General features: G+C 38.0%; 1 protein-coding gene across 1 annotated transcript; it reads right to left on the bottom strand.

Annotated features, from left to right (window-relative positions):
* Positions 1-3,064: 3,064 nt before the first annotated feature.
* LOC149162641 (uncharacterized) lies at positions 3,065-8,598 on the bottom strand. The gene is made up of 4 exons (XM_089435250.1): positions 7,969-8,598; positions 7,073-7,170; positions 5,790-6,599; positions 3,065-5,666 (listed from the first exon to the last, which is right to left on the bottom strand). The coding sequence occupies exons 1-4, from the start codon at positions 8,596-8,598 to the stop codon at positions 3,065-3,067; spliced, it is 4,140 nt and encodes a 1,379-aa protein (XP_089291376.1).
* Positions 8,599-25,926: the final 17,328 nt, after the last annotated feature.

Genomic DNA, 25,926 nt, shown 5'->3' with positions numbered 1-25,926 from the left:
TCTGCTAAAATAGATAGTTCTACTTTTGCTTAACAAAATTAATAATTCAATCCTTTTCAGGAAAGAAGTTGGCTAAACCTGTCTTCGTTATCTAAGTGGATGACTGAATGGATATCATCATCGTCATCGGTTTTTAAAAAAAATTATGTTTTAATTATAATGGAAGAGAAATTGTAGAGAATATCTCTTATTGATGTTATGTTATTGTGCGGAAAGGTTTATTTTACATCTCAATATGAGGGGATTGGTAAGCTTTTCATCCATCTATATTTTTTTAAAAAAAGATAAGAAATAAAAATTTTCTTCTAAATAGAAGATTTATATTAACTAATTTATGTCTATCTATATATACAATTTCATATATATCTATATATACAAAAAAAGTTTTTACAATTAAATTTTTTATTTGGTTTTTTGATGATGATGATGGTGGTTAACGTCCACTGAGATCAAACATTGGTCTATCGGACCTAAAGAAACAAATTTTTTATTTTGATTTAAGATTTTATTCCTATGCTCAAAAAGCTTGGAGAGAAGCCTCCCGAGCTCACTATAATTTTGACACTGTAAAAGGATAGGAAGGTTAGTATTGTAACAAAGATTGTGAAACTGAGATCTATTGTGGTTGTACGTGGGGCACTCTAAGAGGAATTGGTTTTCATCCTCGTTATTCCTATTCTCACATATATGGCAGATCGTTTCAATCCATGGCATTTTAGGAACTGCCCAACGCCCTGTTTCACCCATGGAGCTCATGAGATTTCGTTCTAATCTTTGCTATATTAATTTTCTTCTTTGAGCTAGTTAAAATAGAGAGATACTTTTGATTTTCTAGGGTGGGGTTGATGACCTTCTTATAATAACTTAATTTTCTTTTAGCCGCTAAATCTTTCTCACACTGCATTTTTTCTTTGAATTTAGAAGTAACAATATCTTTAATGTTATTTATGTTTTGCAATGCATCATTCTCATTGATATCCCAATAGTTTATACTCTATTTAATATTCAAAAATATAATTTAAATAATGAAAAATAACATATTGTATTTTGCACTCTCAAAAAATATACACATGAAAAAATTTGATCCTTCTTGACTTATGTTAGATAAATCTATACTTAAATAAATCTATACTAGTATTATATTAAAAATAATAATAAAAATTATGTTAAAATAATAAAAACATAAATCTCATTTCAAATTTGGTTAATATATTCTAAAATAAAATTATATTTATAATAATTCACTAAATTTAAAATAAAATAATTTAAATTTACATTAACACAATTTTCCAGCTTTTCGTTTTTACGAGTTTCAACGATTGGGAATGGTCCATATAGAACTTGGCAATTTCAGATTTCGAATTTGTCTTTAAAAGTGACAATAATTTGAGGTTATCCCTTTATAGTTTGGTAATTTTAGATTTCAAAATTAAGATTTAGCTATTTCAGAACGCAGATTTGTAACGAGGCTGTTTCGCATTTGAAAAAAGAATGTATGATATTAATTGTAGATTTGGCGATCGAATCCTTGTATTACAAACTAAGGGCCATATATATGTGGGGTATATTATTAAATAATTTTATTTTATTTTGTAATTAATTATACATTTATTATAGTCCACATGGGGTAGCTCAAGCGGCAAAGGGCCGTGGAAATGAAGTCTCACCGAACCGGAAGTCTTGGGTTCAAATCTTGGGCTACCCTTCCCCCGTAGAGGGGTACATAATGGACATGTAAATCGGAGAGTCCCACCCCAGCTTACAAAAAAAAATAAAAAAATTATACATTTATTATAATTTATTTTAATAAATAAATAATAGGTAAAAATTAATATATATTATAAAGGTTAGTTTATAATATATTTCATATTTTTATAATACATTTCATATTGTAAAAGCAATTTGCTAAATTATAATTTTATTTCAAATTATAATTATTAATCTTAATTATAAAAAAAAATAATATAGGAATTAATGTAAGAATATTGTTAATCATGGAGATTAATTCCAATTTTATCATGGAGATTATAACCTGTAAATATGTTTTGTTACAATAACCTTATGGCCAAAATTCCATAGCTCGTGTTTAGATGACATTTTTTTAGTTAATCAATTTATTTAAAAGAGTAGATATGAATCTCAATCTTTTTTTTTTTTTTGAAAAAGTCGGTTGCTATGTATTATATTCTGAAAAAAAATGAGGGTCTAAATTCCTCTTTGTACATAGAGTTCGCAGATTGAGAGGAGGCAAGGGGCTTACAAAATGAGGCTGCCCCCTTGATCCTTAGACTACTTTTTTCCCTACTACTGCTAGAGATGGCACTAGTATAGATTCTAATAAAGGAGGATAACAAAAAGATACATTTGATTTTCATTCAGTCAATCATTATGTGTTGAATGTGTCTTGCTGTTGATTCTTCTGGATTCTCATCTTTGGCTCCATGATTTGCGCTGGAGGAGCTGGTGACGATGGTGTTCTTTTCCAGCCAGGATTTCAGAATGGCGAGCGATTCCTCGACATGGCCACAGCGATTTGAGAGCTGCTCAAATTGCTCTCGGAGAGAGGACACCCTGTGCATGAAAAGCTGGATTTCTGCTTTATACTTCTCCGTGTTGATGCGGTCCTGTTCATAAAGTCTCCTACTGTGCTCATCAAGACGCCTGTCATGCTCTTCTCTTCGACTCTGAACGAGAGCGCCTTCATCAAGCCAGTGTAGCTGCTCTTTCGCATAGCAGTGAATGACAAATCTTGGCTTGCCTCTGCCCATATTTATGGAGTGAATCCATCGATAGCCTGGGTGCCTAGCAGGAGCCAGACCCTCGGTAGTGATGAGATATTTTCCGAGATCTCTTTGGCGATCTACTGATGCAGTGTTTTCGATCTTCCGGCCGGCACTGAGTTGATTGGCTTTCCTTGGGTAGTAGATCATTCTTTGAATCGATGCTTGGATAAGACTGCTTGTGCATTTCGTGCTCTCTGCAAAATGTACTGATGCTGTTGTAGCCATGCCCTTCGCACGCTTGATGGACCTGCGAATCTGGGCAATGTCAGGATTTGCCTGTGTCATGGCAGAGGTTGGAAGGTATCTCTGTTGTTATGCCTCAACGCACCTTCCTGTTTTCCAACTGCGTTATTCGCATGCTTATCAGCTTCCACGTTGAGCGTGCGAAGGATATGGTAGAGTCTGATGTTTTCAAAGTATTTGAGGAGGAGTTTAATGCGTCGAATATGTTGCTGAAGGCTGCTGTTCGGTGATCTCTGGTTATGATTCATGAGGCCAATAATTATAGAAGAGTCTCCAAATACTAATGTTTTCCTAATACCCAGGTTTTTTAATTGCAACAAACCTTGATAGAGAGCTAAGGCCTCTGCGTTGTTGTTTGTTTTTTTTCCCAGGCTCCATTCATAGCTGCAGATTTCTTCTCCTAATTCATTTAGAATAACTCCTCCCGCGCCTGCAGGTCCTGGGTTGGACTTTGAGGCACCATCAAAGTATAAAATTGGACAATTGCTACTCTGGATCCACCTCTTATAGTCCTGGGTTGGAAGTCTGATTTCCCACTCCCTGGTCTGATCCTGATGCTGTCGATCAGTTCTCTGAGTATCCTGTTGATGTCCTGGATGGCCTAGAATATGCCTGATAATTGACCTCTCCTCAACTGAGTAATCTGCTGCTTTGATTTTCCCTGTGTGTTTTGCTGCAATTGTCTCCTGCGCCAAGATCCGGGCCCTGTTGCATGTCATCCGAACATTACTCTCTTTGCTTTGGAAGATTTTTTTATTTCTTGTGAGCCAAATTTTCCATAGAATATTGTGAGGTATGATATCCCAAGTTCTTTTGACAATCTTGCTCCTTTTATCTTTCCATGGGCAGTTCCTTCTCCATTCTTGAATTGCCTCTGCAATGTTCTGATGAGGTTGCCATGTTATATTGCCCAAGTTGGACAAGTTGATCCAGCATTTCTTCGCGAAGGGACAATCGAGGAATAGGTGGTGGATGGTTTCCTCTGCTGAGCAGCAATTGGGGCAAATTGAAGGTCCATGTATCCCTCTCTTTCTTAAATTTTCAGAAGTGAGGACTTTGCCTTTTAACAACAGCCATATGAAAAATTTAACCTTGGGAATGGCCTCAGATTTCCATATTGTTCTCCATTGATTCCAGATAGGAGTCTGATAGGTGCTGTTGCAGATAAATTGATAGCCGGACTTGATGGTGTAGCTTGAGCCGGTGGGATCCCATCGAAATCCATCTGCTGCTCCTTTTTTAATGGGTGCTCTGTTCTGGAGGTTTTTTTGAAGGGCTTGGAAGCTTGATTCTAGATTTGAGGGGATAACTGGAAATTCCCAACTAATCCAGGCTCCTGTATCAGCATCCCATTTTGATATTTGATCAAGCCTCTGAATGCCTTTGCTATTAAGATGGAGGATGAAGGGAATGGCTTCTTCGACTGTGTTTAGAGGTTGGAGACCCATTATCTTGTCAGTGGCATAATTGATACTGTTCCCTCCCCCAGGGATCTTTGAGATGTTTTGATTGAGGATGGGAATTGCTTTCTTACATAGGTGCCAAATTTTAGTAGAATCTCTACTGGGAATATCAATTTCTAGAAGTCTTTGCCTTTTGTCGGAGAGGTATTTTCTTTCAATGACCTGTTTCCACCAGGCTTTTGGTTCATTTATTAACCTCCAAGCCATTTTGATCCCAAAAGCGAGATTTAGAATTTTAGGGGCTCTAATTCCCAGTCCACCTCTATCTTGTGATTGGATTACGCTTTTCCAACTGACCAAATTGAATCTATTTTTTTCTTTTTTCCCTCCTTGCCATAAGAAGTTGCGGAGGGCAGTTTCCAGCTTATAGTAAAAAATGGCAGGAGCTTGGTAAAGAGTGAATCGATATAGAGGTAAGGAGGAGATACCTGATTTGAGCAAAATTAATCTGCCTGCTGGGTTAAGCCATTGAGTTCCCCATTGCTGGACCTTCCTTTTGACTTTGTCTATTATTTCATTCCAGGTAGTGGCTTTTAGAGAGCCCATGGTGACCGGCATCCCAAGGTAGGTGAAGTGGTCCCAGTTTGCTTTGTAGGCAACTCCAAAGATGTTAGCTATGCTGTGAGCTGTTTGATTGGAGATATTCCATCCATAGATGCAACTTTTTTGAAAGTTGACCTCTCCCCCTGAGTACTCCATGAATTGATCGAGAAGGATCTTGAAGCGCCTTGCAATAGTAGTGGAAGCCCCTCCAATGAGCAGAGTGTCGTCAGCAAATTGTGAGTGATTGATATTCTTCACTCCGTTTCCAAACTTGATACCAGAAATGAGGCCAACTCTTCTGTTGTGATCTAAAGTGCTGCTAAATGATTCAGCCATAATGATGAAAAGATAAGGAGAAAGAGGGCAACCTTGCCTTAACCCTCTTGAGGATTGGAATGCTTCGCAAGGGCGCCCATTAATGAGAGGCGAAATCCAGGGACCTGAGATGCAAGCAGCAATGGTGATGATGAAGGCAGAATTGAATCCCATTTTCCTCAAGACAGCAAACAAGAAGGAGTGTCTTACTCGATCAAAAGCATTGGCTAAGTCAAGCTTAAGAACGAAACCTTTCTCCTGCCTTGATGTGCTGGAATGAATAGCTTCTTGGACCAAGGTGATGGTGTCATGAATTTGCCTGTTTGACATGAAGCCTCCTTGATTTTCGGATATAAGGGAAGGGAGAAGGGGTTGGAGTCTAGCAGCTATAATTTTTGTAAAGATCTTATAAGAGGTGTTACACAATGAAATAGGTCGAAACCTGGAGAAGGAAGTGGGGCGATTTTCTTTAGGAATGAGGGCGAGGAACGTTGAGTTTGTGAAGCCCCCCATTTTCCTTTTTCTTTGGATTCCCTTCATCATTTTTGCAAGGTCTTTTTTTATCAAATGCCAATGATCCCTGTAAAAATTTATTGGGAACCCGTCTGGACCTGGTGACTTGTCTGGTTGTAAAGTCCAGATAGCTTTTCTGATTTCCTCCTCTGTTATTTCACGATTTAGACTGTCATTCTCCTCTGGAGAGATTCTTTCCGGTAGATGCTGTAGAAGCGCCGAATAGTCGGCTTCTCCTTGATTTTCCGTGAGGAGGTTTTTGTAATGAAGGAAGGCAGCTCTTTTGATGGATTCTTGGTCATTATGCTGACTGCCTTGGCTATCAATTATAGTGTTTACATTGTTCCTTGTTTTTCTGGCAGTGGCTTGCTTATGGAAGTAAGCCGTATTTTTATCACCTTCTTTCAGCCATAATTGTCTCGATTTGATTCTCCACTTGATTTCTTCCGCTCTCTTGATTTGTATTAGCTGCCCTTGAGCTTCCCATTCTTTACTTTTCAGCTGTTGGGTGAATCCATGGTCCTCTATTTGTTTATGGATTTCTTCCAAGTCCTGCTGTATTTTTTTTCTTATTTTTTCTGGCTCTTGATAGCTGACTTTTGCCCAGTCCTTGAGAGCTCTCCTTGTGTTTCTAAGTTTTGTTTCCCAAATATGGCTTGGAGAGCCTTCAACATGGTGCTTCCAGGTTGCTTCTATGATAGCTTTGGCCTCAACGTTGTCTTTCCACAAAGGATTGTACCTGAACGGAATTGGTCCCAATTGAGAATGGGAGTCCAGCGTTAAGAGAATGGGAAAGTGGTCTGAAGCTGTGACACTGAGAATTTTGGTGTGGCCTGCAGCAAAGGAAGAAAGGAGGGAGACATTAACCAAAATTATGTCCAGTCTTTCCATAATATTGCCTGGCCCCAACCTTCTATTATTCCAGGTATATTTTCTATTTTTTGGGATGATATCCATCAGTTCATGTTCGGACATTATCACTTCCATCTGTCTTCTGAAGGGATCGGAGGTGAAGTTGCCCCCTCTTTTCTCGTTCGCATGGAGGATTAAATTGAAGTCTCCAGCTAGAATAACATTAGAGTTCTGCTCGTTGTCTATGTCCTCCTTCAGTTCCTTCTAGCACGGTTCCTTTTCCCGGTAATGATTGGGGATATAGACATTATAAATGATGAAGTCACAGCTCTCTTCCTTGTTACTAAGGTTGGTCCTTACCCAATTTTGATTAAGGACAGAAGATTTGCAGTCCCAGTACTACTTGTTCCACATGGTTGTGATTCCTCCAGAGGCTCCTCTGGAGTTGCTACTGGCCCCTGAAAAGTTTTTTTGGGCATCTATAATTATTTGCATTTCGCTCTGACTTTGCTTGGTTTCCTGTATCAGAACAATTTCAGGTCTTTCTGTTTGAAGAAGATCTCGTAGGGCAGCTGATTTAGAGGGGTGCCCCATACCCCTACTGTTCCAAGATAAAAGCTTCATCATGAGGCGTTCGAGCGAGGAGGTGCTCGCCTCTCATGGTCTTTACCTGCTGTTTCTTTTTCTTGAAATCTTGTAATGAAGGAGTCCATAGGGGTTTGGATCCCTAGGGCTATGTCCTTTTGCGTGCTTTCTTCCCGATGCTGCTTGGCTGACTTTCTTCCTGGTCCCGGCTTCTTGTGGATATCGCTGGAGGCGCCAAGGTCTTTTGAAGAGCTTCTGGTGGTTCTGAGGGGGGGAGGATCAATGAGGGGCTGAGAGGGAATCGAAGAAATCAAGGGAGGATCGGTCAGATCCGGAGAGGGCTGATCAGTCTGAGGATCATCAGAGGATAAAATAAGGAAAGGGTTGGAGGATGAAGGGAAAGAGGATTCATGGGAAGGTCCAGGAGGAATGAAAGGAGGAGAGGTGGGGCAGGGGGAGGAAGAGCCCGGTTGTTCAGAAGGTGGATCTTGTTTTGACTGAGGTGCTGCTTTCTTTTTTTTCACAGTTTCCCATTGTCCTCCTTGATCCTCAGATTCAAGATTAGTTATTTTAGTGCATCTATTAGCAAAGTGGCCGTATTCGTGACATACCTTACATTTAAAGGGTATTTGCTCGTAGTCCAGCTGCTGTATGTAGCTCCAGTCATCCACCTTCAGCTTGATGGCTTCTGGCAGGCCTTTCCCGAGGTCCACTTCTACGCAAATCCTTGCACAGGCTTGCATGTTATCTTTAGGCTCGCTTCTGTCAATGTATTTACCTACTGCATTCCCTATTGCTTTGATCGAATCATCTCCCCAACAATGCAGGGGGAGATGGGGAAGACGGACCCAAACCGGAACCGCATTAGGGATATCTAGTTCAGGGTCGAAGTCAGGAGTCCACTTGTTCAGATATAACCCTCGAGAGTCCATAAAATAGGGCCCGTTCCTGAATATCAGATCCTTGTCTGCCTTGGTTTCAAAATGAAAGGTATAATAGCCTTTACCACAGAATCGAATCGAAATCTTTCCTTGTGTTTTATCAGACCAATTCCTTTCCACCCATCTCTGGACTGTCTTTGGTGAAGGCCATAAGCCTGTAAACTGGCCTATGAGTCCTTTTTCTGCTAAAGATAAAGCTGCCATTCGAGGGAGAGATGGAGGTAGCTGAACTTCTTGGAGAATATCTAGTTTCTTGACAAATTTTGAAGTTGCTGGTTTCGGTCGGGCTGGGGGCAGAGACTTTACCAGATCAGAGAAAGCTTTCTCTGCATCCCCAGAAGATGGATCTGAATGGGCCATGGCGGTGGCCAGGCCCCAAAAGGCAGGCCTCGCGGCCCAGGCCGAGGCGACGAAGCTGCAACTGCTCACTAGTCTTCAGCGCTCCCGCGATCCAGCTCCGCGCGCTCTCCAATCGGGCCCTTCCTAGAAACCCATTATTGTTATTGTTGTGCCCTAATGTTATTACTGTTATGTCGGCTTTTTCAATCTTTAATCTATGACTACTAAGAATATTTTAGAATATTCTATGGAGGTTAGATCTTTATAATTCACCTAATAATTATCAAGCCAATAGACATGTTTATTTTGGAACAGAGTTTCTAGATTTTTAATTCAATTACCAATAATTTTGGTAATATGCAATCTATCATGAAGTTAGTGTTTTGATGCTTCTCTATAATTATAATCCATTTATCAATAATAAAATTAAAATTTTAAAACCCTATTCTAAAATCAAAATTAAAATAGAAATTTAAAAATCTTATTCTAAAATAAAAACAAACACACGGAAAACAACATTAAACCTCAAATGTTATACATCTATTTTTGCAATATCTCCATGCTACAACAATTTGGTATGGGGTTACAGAGATTCACAAGTTACAATATAATAGATGTTTCTCTTCTATATAGGCGTATTTCACTCGGTGGATGAAGAGAAATTGGGCTTTGAGATCCTACCCTATTTCATAATATGGGGAGCGAAATGGTCTTATTTTTTAAGGAGGTCAACTAGATATTGGCGAGAGAGTGTCCTAGATATGTGCCCATTATGGTTAATATGCCCAGAAGATGCCATAAATTAAACCCTAGAGGAATCTGGACAACCACCTAAATGTGGTATATCGTAGTGGATACTTCGATGGGGCAGCACTACGAAATCAGTGTCTATGTGGAGCAATATTATTATTGAACTCAAAACAACAATTTCATGTTTACTGGTATGGAGAAGGAACCAACACTCGTATGGAGAAGGAACCAACACTTGTTTAGAACTAATTGCAATGTGGGGACTGACGTTCTTTGCCAGAAGGAGATGCAAAGGTCATCATAGATTGGTCATTGGTCAAATGGTAAGGAATTTTTTTTTTCCAAATCTTATGAATTGGATGTACCACATTGCAAATATAAGCGCAGTATCACCTTGAGACACACATTTTTAGAGAGTTAAATTCTGTGGCAGACTCCCTCTCCAAAAGGAGAATTGGTGCAGTGTTGGGTTCATTTCATTTCAAATTCTTCAACAACGGAGAACTCCAGGAGGAGAGCTTATTATTGATCGAATAACTTGTTTCCTGGTCCTTTTCGAGACATTATCCATTTTACTTATATGTAGTTGATTTTCTAAATTTTACTAATAAAGATTGAACACGTTAAGATTAGTTTATATTTGGCATGACTTTAATATTAGAACTTCTCTTTAATGTCCCAAATGACGGGGATAATTTTGATACTTATTAGTCCAGGGTTCAAAAGTTATGATGCTATAATTAATTGTGTAAATGAACTCATATGCGATATATAATATATATTGGATCTATATATTTCATGTGGTGGTTTTCTTCATATTAATGGAAATTATCAGTTCCTTTTTTCTATATATATAATAATAAATATTTTTACTGGAAATAAGGTACACAGAATGAAGGATTTATTTTGAAAATTTGGAATACAAAAGTGCTAATGTTGGTGTTTTCGTTTCTCTGCTCAATGTCCTCCGAAGACTTTTGCTATATTTTATTTCATCCCATTTGGTCTTTTCAACTTTCTTGATTTTCCCAAATCGTTAACATATTTCTATAGCATTTTCGTTATTCTCTACTCCACAACTGTTAACATTTATCAAAGAATGAAATCCATCTGAAAGTTTTCAAAACCAAGGTTACATAAATAAAATAATTATATCCTATTTTCCATTTTTATATGCTAAATATATTTAGTCAAACGCAAGGTAATCCATAAGCGTTAACAATGGACAAGCGTTAACAATGGACCAACCTTTTCTCGAACAAACACCACAATACCATATTGACAACGCAACGAGATGTATGATTTTGTTTTATAGTATGTATGCTTTCACAATCAATAACATATTGTTGTTCAGGACTTCTGGAATTCTGTGTGTATTGTTTGAAAAGTCTAACGTTTCGGGTGAACATTTCACCTATTTTCAGGGGCAAGAAGCATATTGATGATAGGAAGAGTGCTAGACCAGAATATATAGAGAATAGGTGAAGAATTAGCCGTTAGAGATAGTAAGATTAACGATTAGAGATAGTAAGATTAAAGGATCGTTGCATAATTGATAATTTTGACTTAACAATAGAGAGAGATATTATTGATTTGAAATTATTTTTTAATATAATTCCATGATTTGTTAGTTAAACTAAAACCACAGAAATATAAATGAGTGAAAAGATTGAAATTAAACAATTAAACTTTAAAAAATATTTTTGATGGGTCAAAATTCAAAAAAAGGTTGTTAGATATTAGAATTAAACTATTATTATTTTATTGTTTATGCCATAGGCTTAATTAGTTAATTATAAGATTTTTTTTAGCAAAAATAAATTAAATTGGAATAAAATTGGATTACTAGATGCATTATGATAGCAAAAGTCATAAGATCAACATTTGGAAAATATATAAATGAAAGGATTAAAATGAATAAATTACCCTTAAGAGATTACATTTTTTATTATTTTTAATTGGTTGAAAATTCTAAGAAGGGGGTGATCGGTATAAACATAAGAATTAAAAAATAATATTATTTTATAAATTAAGTCAAAGACATACTTACTTATAAGATTTAAGGGCGTAATATTAATAAGTGGAAAATTTATTACATAAATAAATCAAATGTGGAATTACAATATATAAATGTTAAAATGGAGATAGGTAAGAGTCCAAGGGAAAAATATATTATTTAAATTATTAAATACACTAACTATATTAATTATGTTAGAAATAGAAAATTGGAAGGGTAATTTAATAATCCAATTATATTAATTAAATAATGCGATGAGGAATGGAGTTAGTTAAGAAATGAGAAATAATAATCAGAAGAATAATTCAAGGACGAAGGGGAGGAAGGGGGGAGGGGAGAGGATGGGGGGGGGGGGGGAGGAGGTGGATAAATCTAAAGAGAATTTAAATTAGAGGGAAAGGGTTTTGATGATAAGAGATGTATGATAGATTTCTAGGATTGGCTTAACTGGTATCCATCATCTCAGTTAAAACTATTAGGATGCTTTACAATTTCAAAGGCCTCCCTAATTACTCGACTAGAATGATAAGGGGTAGAAGCTAAGATTTTGGTTTCGTCAAAACAAATGAGGTGTCTAGTCGAATGGGAATTCTCAGCAATGGTGGATTTTGCAATGCGGTTGTGGAAGGTGTCAGTCATGTGCTCTTTCAACCGAGCTTTGAAGGATCTTCTGGTTTTCCCTACGTAAGACTTTCCAAAGGAGCAGGGAATCTCACACACTCCAGGAACTAATATAGTGTCATTTTTATCCTTGGTTGATTTTAAGAGCTGGCTGAGGGTTTTCTAGGGCTTGAAGAAGGTTTTGATGTTCTTGCTTGAGAGGATCTTGGATAAATGATTGGTAACCCCTTGAATTTAACGAAGGGTTACTTTGGCTAAGGGAGGGGGACTAACACGGTTTTTAAAATGGGGATGGAAACCAAAGAGGAAGGCTTTATTAATCTGGGTAGATGAGTATCCATTATATTTAAGAGCTTTGGAGAGATGGGATTTTTCTTTGGGAGATGATTGGGAGGAGGAAATTTGAATGGATCAGGTGACAAGGGTCTTGAGGAAAATAATGTTTTAAGTGGGATGGTGGTGGGATTTGGCATGAAGTTATCTATTAGTATGATTTTTCTTTCGATATAATTGGTGAGTTAGGGAAACTCCAGGGAGGCATGAGACAAGGACATCTAGAAAGGGGAGCGAGTGGCTCTCTTCAAGCTTCATAGTGAATTGTATTTGAGGGGTGATGTTATTAAGATGGAAAAGAAAAGATTGGAGCACAGGTAAACCATGGGTCCAAATGAAAAAGGTGTCATCAACAAAACACTTCCAACATTTAGGTTTAATATGGAAGGTTTCAATGGCCTTGGCTTCAAAGTTTTCCATAAAAATATTAGTGATGATAGGGGAAAGGGAAGATCCCATGGATGTTCCTCTGTTTGTTCATAACAAACCTCATTAAAGGTGAAAAGGTTTATGGTTATTAAAATTTTGATCAGGCTAAGCATCTCAGGATCAACAAGCTTGGAAATGAGATCAATGGCTTCGGGGACTTGAATTTTGGTAAATAAGGAAATGACATCAACGTTGACCATGATGTTATTCTCATCAAGCTTAAGGTTATGGATTTGTTGCATGAAATCAGATGAATATTTAACGAAGGAGGAAGAATGGATAGAATAGGGATGGAGCTTCTTGGCTAGGAATTTGGAAAGGACATGGGTGGGCTCACCAATAGCACTGACAATAGGTCTAAGGGGAATGTTTTTCTTTTGAATTTTATGCGGACCATAAATTCTAGGGGTAATAGGGTTAAGGGGAATAAGAATTTTTTGGGTGGCAAGGTCGAGGGATGAGGCTTTAATGGATTTGGTGACCCTATTCATAACATATTGGAGAGGGCTCTTAAATAAAAGTTTGTAAGACGAGTAGGAAAGGAGATCAAGCATCTTATGATGGTAGTCCAACTAATTCATAACAATTGACGCATTGCCTTTATCAACTTTAAGAATGAGAATTTTAGGGTTGGAATTGAGCTAATGAAGGGCTACAAAATATTCCATAGAAAGGTTAGGTTTAGGGAGCTTGGAGTTACGGATAATGTGACCACATTCCTATCGAAGCTCTTCCATTACATGGGAATGGTATGAGGAACTAGGGAAAAGTTAAAACCTTTCTGAAGAAGGATTAATGAGGGGGCATGAAGCTCAATTGAGGAGAGGTTAACCACTTTGGAATTAAGGGAGGAAGGAGGGGAGGGTTGACAATCAATATAGGGGGGAAATGAAGAGGAAGAATTGTGATCAAAATTATTATTGATGGACTTACAATAAGAAGAAGAATAATTAGACGGGAGCCAAGAGGAATTAAAATTAGAATTAATATTGGACTTAGAAATATCATGGATAAAATAAGAGGAAATATTAAGATTAGAAGAATTATTAAAACTAGAGGAATTTGGGAAAGATTGTGCTTAAAATAAGAATTGAGGATAAGTAATTATGTCTTTGATTTACTTTAAAAAATATTAATATTTTTAATTCTTATGTTTGTCTTGTTCCCGCCACCTTTTTAGAAATTTTTACCAATTAAAAAAAAAGAATCTCTTAAGGGTAGTTTATTCATTTTAATCCTTTCATTTATATATTTTCCAAATGTTGTCCTTATAACTTTTGACTATCATAATGTATATAGTAATCCAATTTCACTCCAATTTAATTTATTTTTGTAAAAAAAAAAATTCTTATAATTAACTAATTAAGCCTATGACATAATCAATAAAATAAGAATAGTTTAATTCTAATATTTGTCAACCCTTTTTTGAATTTTGACCAATCAAAAATAGTTTTTAAAGTTTAATTGTTTCATTTCAATCCTTTCTGTTATTTATATTTCTGTGATTTTAGTTTAACTATGAAATCATGGAATTATATTAAAATATAAACTAAAATCAATAATATCTCTCTCTATGGTTTAGTCAAAATTATCAATGATGCAACGGTCATTTAATCTTACTATCTCTAACCATTAATCTTACTATCTCTAACATCTAATTCTTCCCCCCATTCTCTATATATTCTGGTATATCACTCTTCCTATCATCAATATGCTTCCTGCCCCTGAAGATGGGTGAAGTGTTCACTCGAAACATTGGGATCTTCAAGAAATGCACATAGGATTCCAGAAGTCCTCAACAACAATATGATTTTGTTTGCTACACAAGCTATTTTTTCCTGTCTAGAGAAAATGGTCATTTGTTTTCTAGCTTTTCCATGATTTTCCCCACATGTCACCCAAACATTGCTACCCATGTGAGTTGTGTGCTAACCCACCTCCGACAATGGCTCCTAGCATGGTGAAGCACTCGAATATTATTTGATGCAAGTAACTCAAATATGGAGAGACCTTGTACAGACAAAGTTTCAACACTTTAGGAGAACCCAAATTACCAACACATTTTCCCAACTTATCAATCAACTTCCCAATTATCATGCTCTTCCCTGTGTACTCCATCAAAGTAACAATGTGTTCAAATGCAAAGGCCGAGAAGGCATTGGTAGCTAGAACAATAGTCACTCTCCCTTTCATTTTCTCATGGTTAGTTGTATCCATCACCAATTCTCTTTGGATTACGACTAGTATTTCCGATATTTCCATCGCGCAAGTAGTGGGCATGGAAAATTCCACACTTGGATTTTTGTTGTCTCCTGCAAGCCATATCAACACTTTTTTATGGCGCAACTTCCAAGCCATATCAAAAATTCATGCAGGGTTTTTTTAAATGAAAATAAATGTGGAGCATATAATTCAATAGTTCATATGTTTTCCAGCAAATATGCTACTAAAATATTGAGCTTATCCTCGATATTTTTTCCCGCCTATAGAATTGGACACTTGCTTTGCCGAATGCCGCAATCTAGAAAGGAGAGTGCGACATGCTAAAACATCACTTGTTGAAGACAGACAGAAATGGAAAGATTTGATTGGATAAATCTGTCCATCCAAACCCATCATAGAAACACTTTCAATGTAATTAAACTCGCAATATTCCCTAAAGGTGCAAAGGTACACAACAAGAATAAAATATTTGGGAAGATCATCTTGCCACAAATAGAGCCTACTATTGAATGAATGTGAGCAAGGTATACCAAATTTTCCATCAAGATTTTAACAATATCTCTTGGTGTAATAATTTGTTTAAGATCTCGTGTCCATAACAAATCTCCTCATCTTATGTTGAGTAATTGAATTCAAAGTCGATGACAGGAGGATCAGAAAAAGGTTCAAGTTGTGAGGTTGTAATATTTTCATGGGCCTGGTAGTGGAAGAGTTGGGTAAGATCAAGAAATGACTTCTTGAGCAAAGATTCTAGTCCCACCTTTTTTAATTTAGGTCGGTTAAGTGAAAGGAGTAGACAAAGGTTATAGTTGCAAGGCCCTAAGAATTGCTTAAGCTCAGTATAGGATGTGTTTGTGAAGAAAAGAATTGATGTTGAAAGTAAATCCCATAGTCATGTTTTCTGTAATCCAAAGCTAGTAAATGAAGGTTCGAGTTGCAAGGATACAAGATTTCCAAGAGCTTGGTAGCTAAATATCTTTTCAAAACTAATTTTCATCTAAAGCATAGATCCTCATCTTAAGCTGTGTATTTCAATTGTTAAGGAACATGAGTAGTAGACAAATCTTTGAGTCATAATATTTCCACTAGTCATAGTGCCATGCCGAGAACCCCAATATCAACATTGATCTTGGATTGTCGATGTTTGGAGCCTTGCCAAACCAAGGGACTCCCATGAACATCAGGATAGTGATCCTCATCTTGGGATTTGGGTCTAGTAACAAAAAGATGAGCCATCAAGAGTCAGAATAAAACCATGGTGGGCAACGTTCTGAGTGCCACATGTAAAATAATGGTTTGATGGAGGAAGATGTAAATGGATGCATCTTATTGGCTAGGATGAAAAATTCTTGTGCAACCCAACCTTAGAGAGAGACATCTTCGATGTTATTACAATATCAAACAATCAAATATTGATATGTTAATTTAAATTTGATTATTATTCTTTCTCCAAATACATTCTTCATAGTTTAATGATATTTTCATTCAATATATAAACACATATTTTTTTCACGCTATACTATATAATATTTTTATTAAAAAGTATGACAAAGTGTGATAATAATCACCAATAATCTATAACACCCTCCTCCCACATTGATCCAAAATGGATCTTGGATAGACTTCTAAGTCTAAAGTGTTCCTCACAAAGGAAAATGAAAGTCCAAGGAAGCTCCTGGAAATAGTCCCATTGTAGAGATCTTTTCATTCTGAAGCTACTGCAACTTGAATGGGCTAAAATGGACTTTAGATGATGAAGTTATCGCAAAAAGAAGCTTGCCTTTGTTCCTTTGAAGAGGAGGCAAATTCTTTCAAAAATGGCATAAAAGGATTTATAAAGGAAAATCGCATCAGAAGGGTTAAGCAAAGGACTTAAGGCAAGGGCAGAAGGAACCCTCAACTGTGACCTCCAACTTATCACATTGGAGGTAGGCCTTCGCCCGATATCGGGACCCTAGGCATAGTGACATGTGACTGGGCGATATGCGATATGCAATGGAGCGATTGCGATATCGGCGTTGGTGTATGCCATGGTATAAGGGAAGAACCCCTGGGCTGTAGCGAATACGATATGCCGATAGCGATGTGTGATCTCAGCCATCGGATCGGGAAAAGTTTTAAATGGTTAGGATCTAATCGGCGGTCGGGAGATCGGTGATACCCGATACAAAGGGCCACTGACATAGCGCAATTGCGATTAGTGATCAGGGCATAGACCTGATAGGGTTTATAGACCCGATTTCATAGAATTTGAAATCCAGGAATCTCAGAATGTCAATGTATTCCCGTGTGTTTGGGTTTTGGTCATGCGACAATGCGATAGTGACATTGCGACTGAAGGTGGACCTGAAAGGTTTAGATGTGGCTTTGGGTTATTTGAGTTTCATAGTAAGCGGGATTTCGGGTGGGCCTCAGGCAGTAAGTGGTATTGGACGGGCTCCATCCAACCCCATACACTGGCCGACACGTGGCATGGTGTAGGAGAGATAAAACCACCTTTGTGGGCGAGTAACCTCTATGCACATTAACCACCTAAAATGGCTATTAGCTGTTGGATCGGAGATCACGTAGATCAACGGTGGGCTTGTGACAACCATAAAAGGGTAGACCCAATAGGGATTATGAGTGCGATTTCATAGAATTTGAAGTCCGGTATTTTTCACCTGATAGTGTATTTCTGGTAAAACCCTTTGTATTGGAATTTTGTTCCATTTTCTGGTTTTGCCTGAAGGAAGGCCCTGATTCCTTTGTAACTACCCCTGATCATTGTGCCACACTGCAAGTGGGCATTTTATAGACAATGATGCATTTGTAATGTAGAGAGGGCAACAGAGCCATAGAGCTAGATGGCCAGTCGAAGAGATAAGGAGCAGAAGAAGCTACAGAGCCATAGAGGAATGATAACACGCAGAGAAATGGTTGGGGAAGCCATAGAGCTGGAAGGATGCCTCAAGTAAGCTAGAGAGCTCAATTGACAAGGTAGCAGGAACTGCAGGCAGCTGAGGGAGTTTTGGGAGTCACTTGGAGGTCAAGCGAAAAACCAAAGAGTTGAAAGTTGCTGAGACAGTCGCTTGGAGGTTGAGTGAACTGCTAATAGCTCACAGAGCCAGAGCCAAGAGCCGAGAGCCAAGAGCCAGAGCCAAGAGCCAGAGCCAAGAGCTAGAGCCAAAGCCAAGAGCCAGAGTCAAAGCCAGAGCCAGAGTCGAGAGCCAGAGCCAGAGCCAAATCCAGAGCCAAAAATCCAGAGAGCTTTAGAGCCAGGGATAAGATGGTGTTCTAAGCCCATTGTGTTCTATGTAAACTAGTGGAGTTGACTGTGGAGCTTGTAAAAGAACTTATGCCATAATCCCAGAGAGCCTAGTTGAGTTGACTAGAGCTCATGGAGATGTAGCTCAAGAGTTTTGGGTGAACTCCTAATTAAATTGTTGTCTTATGTGTTTGTTATTTGTTGCACTATTTTACTGTTACATGTATTCACATATCAGCATAAACAACAAAACTTAAGGCATTTGAATAGTTTAAAAATAAACATAAGAATACACCTATTTTCAAGCACACTATTAATTCCACAATTTGTTAATCATAAGGTCTTGGGAACATTTAAGCTTTGGAAGTGGGAGAGGTTCTTGTAAGCTAGACGAGAAGCCTTTAGTTCCCCATTTTCAAATCACGTGGTATCGGAGCCTGAGATTAATTAACCACACCTCCAAAGAAGGTGATATCAAAGCTAGTTATTCCAAAGCAAGTGGTATCAGATTAGAATGCTTGATTGATAGAGAAAATATTTCTTGTTTGAAAGGTGTTTGGGTAGTCAAGGATTGATTGTTTGAATGATTGTATGCTTGTTTGTAGACTGACTATTGTTTGAGTTTGCAGAGGTGAAGGGAAATCTATTGTTAGCTGAGTCCATGAGAGGAAAAGAAGGAATAAGGGTTGAAGGCATTTTTCTTATCCCAAAGGACCTCAAGGCAATCCTTGAAGCATAAGAGGTTTGTTGCAAAATGTTGCTTGAATAAAGCTCTTTGTTAGTCTTGTTTGAAGTTATTTTGTGCATTTTGATAATTCCAACTTCTACAAGTGAGTCCTCAAATTCCTCCTTCATCACAAGATTCTTTGATGGAGACATGAAGCAAGACTTGTTCATCATGATGGACAAGGTGAGAGAAATGTATGAGGATGAAAGGAAGAGAAGCATACTTAGAGAGAAGTTGAATTCCGTGAAGGAAGAGAAGCAGTTGCTTTCTGACAAATTGTAGGAAATGGAGAGGCAACTTCATATTGTAAATATGAACTTGAAAAGGATGCATGAGTTGGACACACAGCTCTTTGTTGCCAAAGAAGCCTTAGTCAAGTATCAGCTTGAAGAAGAGGTAAACCATTCCAGTTTGTCCTCAAATTCTTCTAAGAATGCTTATATTGGTTCTTTTGGAAAGCATACCAAAGGCATAGGTTGCAAGCTAATGTCCAAGATGGGCTATGAGGGAAAAGGCTTGGGTAAACATGCACAATGTATTGTTGAGCCAATAATGGTTGAGGAAAGGCCTAAGTATTTGGGTCTTGGCTATGGACAATCTTATGGAGAGAGTTCCAAAGCTACCATGAAGACCATTGAAACAACTCTAGGAAGGAGTTTCATTTTAGGTCTTCTACCTCAAGATTGTGAAGATTGTATTCTTGGGGAATGCAATGGTGTGAAGCATACCTTGCAGAAAGAAGGTGTATATCAGCATACACTTGAACCAGAGTGTTGTGGAAACTCTGACAGCCTTGAAGAGATTGATGGTGTTCCAAAGCGAGCTACTTCTTCATTCATCTCACCTCCTCATGAAGGTAAAAGAGGTGGAAGAGAAAGGTATAAATCTAGTTCTTATCATATTCCTTTTGATTATGTTCAGCATGATAAATTTCCACATAATAATGGGAAAAGAATTGCATGTTCCTTTTGTGGTTTGGATAACCATAATGTTTCTAAATGTTGGAAGAGAATGGCCACATACTGGAAAATTTTGAAGGAAAGGAAGCAAGAAGCCAAACGTCCATTGGACAAGGAAAATCATGTTGTCAAGAGAATGCACATGTGTTGCACCTACTTCCATAAGCAAGGACACATTGCTAAAAGGCGTTGGACTCTGAATCCAACAATGCTTCCACAAAAGCTGAAGAAAGTGGAAAGAGAAGATGGAAGAAATGGAAAGGAAAATTCCATGATTGATGTGTTTAAGGATGATTCACATGTTGATGCGGATGTGTAGACAAAGGAAGGACCTTTGAAATGGATTGGCAAGAAATGGCTAGAGTTCTTATCCAATTAAGACTGCATGTCTATTGATGCATCTATTTGCATTTCTTTGTTAATGGGATGCAAGTTGCAGGTTTTTACCAAGAAGGTGAATGGAAAAAGTTGAGTAGGAGACTCACTTTGTTGCTGCAACATTATGTCCATTTCAACTTCAAAAGTACAGTGTGCTGAAGTGAAAGTTGAAGGATGAACTGAATGCATGAGAATGATGTGCATGAACATAGAGATGTTGATGTTTTCGTTGTATTTGAACATGTATGTGTAATTGAATTGAGGCGTTGATTGTGTTAGTGTCAGTGTCTTCACACTTCCATCGGTGATCAGACTACTCTTTTGCATGCATATTAGGTGTCTCATTCGATCAGCTACATTCTATTAGGTCATGGATCAACTGATGGTAGTGGTTTCAGTTCCCCTCATGACATCCACCTGCTGACATGTTTACACATTTTTTTTAGTGATTAACAGTCATCATATTTCATTTCTTGTATAACAACTAGTCCTAGGGTTTAGTCCCATTAGGTCTTAGGGTTTGTCAATCATGCTCAAATAAAGAGGTCAGCAGGCACATGAAAGTTCATAAAGTCATAATTTTACTTCTAGTATGCTCAATAAATTTTTTTCACCTCAAAACTCTGTTTTGAGGTCAAAACAGAGTTTTTCCATTTTTGTAAAAATTTCATGTAATTTAATTGTTTCTATGTGTAATAAGCACTCAGCAGTTGTTCCTGGTCTCCTTGCAAACTCATGCTACTACAAAAGAAAAAGTATCAAGTCATCAGTCCATCAAATTGCCAAGAAAAGGAATCAAGTTTCAAGTTGAAAAATAGAGTTTTGAAAAAGCTACCAAGACTTTAGAAAAGTGGGTTTGAAATGAAGAAAAATTAAAGTGTATGTTATATAAAGTAAATTCATGATAGTAAACCATTCCATTTTGCAAAAGGTCAATTTGAGAGCTAAAATCATGTTTTGAAGGAAGATTGAGCAAAGGAGGAAGAAAACCCAAACTTTGCAACACGTTTGCCTGGCGATGTGCATAAGAGGGTTGGCGCTACGCATCAGAGTGGCACTGCGCATCAGATAGCGTTTCCTTGTGTAAAAATACACTGGCGCTGCGCATTGGGTTCAGTGCACTGTGCATTGAGCTGCCAAGGTTCCAATTCACCCAAAATCATCCTCTATCAATTCTTTTGTTGCATTCACCTCCTAACAAGCAAGTGTTCATATATCCTAAGCTCAAATAGGGTTTTTCATGTTTTGTTCATGATTTTTGCTTCCTAAAGGTCAAACCCTAGCTTGCCTCCATACTCTATTTCACATCATTGCAAAATCACAATCTCTTGTCCCTTTTCCCAACTCATTGCACTAAAACTACCCCTTGATTCTATTTCACTTTCCTTATTTTCCCTAAGAAACTAATCCCCTTTATCAAACCCTAAGTCCCTCATAAATCAAAACCCTAGCTCTCCAAATCCTTCCCTTCATTCCCCTACCTCATCTCATTACTATTGTTCCATTTACAAAATCTCTTCATACTCACCTTTTGTTCCCACCTATTATCCATTATTCACCATATCATCACCATATCCATTATTCTCATAGAGACAAGCATGGAAAGAAGCAGTGAATCAGATTTTGAAGAGGACACACTTAGTGATAGCTCAAGAGAAAGAAATGTGCAGTCCAGGAAGCCTCACAAAGGTGGAAAAATCATCAGGGAGGAACCTATCAGCATGAGTGAACTCCTTGCCTGCCAACTAGCCACCACATGTTTTAGATATCAGTCATGTTTTGAGTTTTGTGAAATGGTTGAGAGGGTCAAATTTCACCATGAGTTAGCAAGGTAGTTTGTGATAAACATGGATAACAAAAGGAGCCTAAAAATAAAATAGAGGAGGTTCTTGTGTTTGTTACCTATGAAAGAGGCACTAGGATGCTCTTTGTAGCTGCCAAGCAAGTACTATCTCCACAAGGGGTGGAAGGGCTCTCGTTTTCTTCACCAGACCACAGGCAAATGCTATCTCCACTGGGGGTGGAAGGGGCTTTGCCTTCTTCTCCAGCTAAATAGGTATAGGTTGGGTAGCAACAGAAGGTCAGAGACAAAGGGAAGCAAAAGATGCATGAGGAGAGTAGTACTAAAGGGCAAGATAGAGAGTTTATTTTGATTGAGGAGGATGTTACTAATTTGGGCTCTCAAAGCTCAAGACTCAAGGACATGATTATCAAAGGGAAAGAGGCTGAAATTCAAGCCTTATCACTTAACCTTGAGAGGGACAAATGGATCATCAACTTTCTTGATTAGGAAAAAAACCAGTTGACAGATAAGCAAACTGTTATGGAGCTGCAGATGATTAGGGAAGATAAGCAAGAGGCAAAGAAGGCAAAGATCGAGATGACCTCCCTTGAGCAAGAAATTGAGAATGACCAAGAGAAATGGTTAGAAAAGGTGAACATTCACCTTGAGAATTTCCTTGAGAAAGCCAACAAAGAGAAGAGAATGTTGTGCCATATGGCCTATCATTACTTAACTCGGAACAAGATTTGCAAAACAAGGGTAAAGAGGCTAAAAGCTAAGTTAAGGAGAGCCTTGAGGGCCAAGAAAGAACATGATAAACTCAAAATCTTGGTTGAAGCTTCATTAGCTCAGCAAAGCACTTAATGAGGTTGCCTCTTACCAAATTAGAGGAAATTTTGGAAAATTTTTGTCATTTTACATTTTTGAAAATAGAAACACGGGAAATTCCGGCGGTGGCGCTGCACATTGAATTGGTGCATCCTTTTGACAAGTGGCTTATAGATATGGATTCATCATCAAAAAATAAGCAAACCTAGAAAATTTTCATCAATTTTGGAGAAGATCTTGGCCACCAAAAGGGAAAAAAACGCTCAAAAAATGCCCTGTCTACCACTTTTTGGACCCACATGAAGCAGTCTTGGGAGAAATAATTTTGAAGGGGCAAGTCAACTCCAAATTAGGAAATTCAAGATGTTCCAGAAACTAGACAGGTAGATCTTTCCAACAGGCTATCTTGGGCCTGATTTGGTGAAGTGGAAGGCCTCCAAAAGAAGTCTTGAAGCGGTGCTGCGCATCAGGCTCAGGGCACTGTGCATCAGATAGATTTTGTCAGTTTCTGCCTAAAACTCAAAATTTCGCCCAGTTTCTTCAATGGTTGATTTTTCTTCTTGTTTAGGTAAATGTATGCATGATAAATGATTTATTTGACGTAAGTATAGATGAAAATCACCTCATAGGGTAGATCCATTAAGTTCCAAGGGGTTTTGCGCTGTAATGAATTGGTTTCCTAATTTTTAGAGCAATTTATTCCACCACCTACTTTGTGTTCCTAGTTTAGATATGGTTGAAACCACCCCTTTTCTCATGGATTCGACCCTGATATCTATCATGAGTGGTTTCCTTGCCTATATTATGTAATTTCTTAGTCATTTGTAAAGGTTGGACTTTGGTAGAAGTGGTGGCACTCATTGAACATTTGTATCAGCAGTTTGGCAAGGAATACAACCAGGTTTCATAGCTATTTTTGTGGGATTCTTGTGACAGTGAGTTTATGTATTGTTTCTTCTTTGTAATGAGCTTTTCTTATGTTTTATATGTATTCAAATCCATCTTTCTCTTCTAAAACTAAATGAATCAAGGTGAATGGACAAAATACACTGCTGTGCTTTGTCTTGGGAATGCATTTGGTTTTCAATGTTTTCAACTGTTTGAAGAGGATTCATACTTTCTTTATGCCCTTCTCAACTACTCATCTGTCTTAATATACAATCTTAATCCATTTCTAGCACATAAGCCCTTGTCTACCTCACCCCACAGAACATGACCGTATCCCTGAGTTGATTTCCTGGACCCAATCTGCCTTCTCCAATTGATCCAACAACCAAAACCTAGAAGTCAAACTAGAAACCCTAAGCTACTACACCTAGCCTAAAATCTACATTAAAATCAGTTATCTCAAGCCCTAATTTCCAAATATCCTAATTGAGATTGACAAGGACAGAGCCCTCTCCTGACCTGATAGAGATAGCTACCAGGTTAAGCGTGGTTTGATGTTACCCTAGACCTACCTTCGTTCAACCTAAGGTAGATCCAGGCTCTACCAGATTGCTTTGTTGTAAACATGCATGCAATATTGACTTGGGAAAAGTTGATTTGGTCTACAAGATGGAGATAATAATGAAGTGTTTCATATTTTGAAAAAGAGTCCTAATGGTCTTTTTCTACATGCTTGACTTGAAGGGTGATTTGTTTTAAAAGCATGTTTTGTGGGTTTGTTATCTAGGCCATCATTTGTATGCAGAACATGGAGGTGTTCACAAGATGTGAAAATCTGTTTCTTTTGTTGAAGCAGGAGTTTAGTCCATCCAGTTGTTGTCTGTATTTTTGTTGTTGTTAACAGTTGTTGTTGATAGCTTTTCAAACAGGTACAAATGAAAGTTTTGTGAAGCAAATGTCACTTCACATTTGTTTGAGCCACCATGGATCAATGATGAAGGCAAAGAAGTTCAAACTACCTTCTGTTACCATCTCAGCAGGAGTTCTGCATGAAGTCAAGGAGGAAAATAATTTTTCCCAGGAGGACCAGAACATCCAGGAAGGACAGTGGTTAAAGGTTTTGGTTCAGAGGCACTATGCAAAGCAAGTGTATGGAGGCTAAGAGAAGATGGTGTTGTTACTCTCATGTACTATTCAGATCAGTATGTTAGTCTTTCGAAGACCAAAAGTTCTTTCGGTGGGAAGGCGTGATCCAAAATGGATCTTGGATAGACTTCTAAGTCTAAAGTGTCCCTCATAGAGGAAAATGAAAGTCCAAGGATGCTCCTAGAAATAGTCCCATTGCATAGATCTTTTCATTTTGAATCTACTACAACTTGAATGGGCTAAATGGACTTCAAATGATGAAGTTATCGCAGAAGGAAACTTCCCTTTGTTCGTTTGAAAATGAGGCAAATTCTTCCAAAAATGGCATAAAAGGCCTTATAAAGGAAAATCACATCGGAAGGGGTAAGTGAAGGACTTAAGGCAAGGGCAAGAGGAACCCCCGACTGTGACCTCCGACTTATCGCATCGGAGGTAGGCCTTCGCCCAATATCAGGACCCCAGGCATAGCGACATGCGACTGGGTGATATGCGATATGAAATGGAGCGATTGTGATATCAGAGTCGGTGGATCGACATCAGCGTATGCCATGGTATAAGGGAAGAACCCTTGGGCCGTAGCAAATGTGATATGTCGATAGTGACATGTGATCTCAACCTTGATATTAGGAAAAGAGATCAACGGTCAGGATTTAATTAACGGTCGGGAGATCGGTGATCCTCGATATAAAGGGTCATTGACACAGCGTGATTGCAATTAGCGATCATGGTGTGGACCCGATAGGGTTTATAGACCCGATTTCATAGAATTTGAAATCCATGAATTTCTAAATGTTAATGTATTCTTGTGTATTTGGGTTTTGGCCATGCGACGATACAATAGCGATATTGCAACCGAAAGTGGACCCAAAAGGTTTATATATGCGGCTTTGGGTTATTTGAGTTTCGTGGTAAGTGGGATTTCAGGCGGGCCTCAGGTAGTAAGTGGTATTAGATGGGCTCTGCCCAATCCCATACACTAGCTGACACGCGGCATGGTGCAGGAGAGAGAAGACTGCCTTT

This window comes from Pinus tabuliformis, chromosome 5_2 (genome assembly GCF_031772625.1).
Source record: "Pinus tabuliformis cultivar Carrire ecotype Pingquan chromosome 5_2, CPIR1, whole genome shotgun sequence".
NCBI classification, from domain to species: Eukaryota; Viridiplantae; Streptophyta; class Pinopsida; order Pinales; family Pinaceae; genus Pinus; species Pinus tabuliformis.
This window is presented reverse-complemented; position numbering and strand designations above follow the sequence as displayed.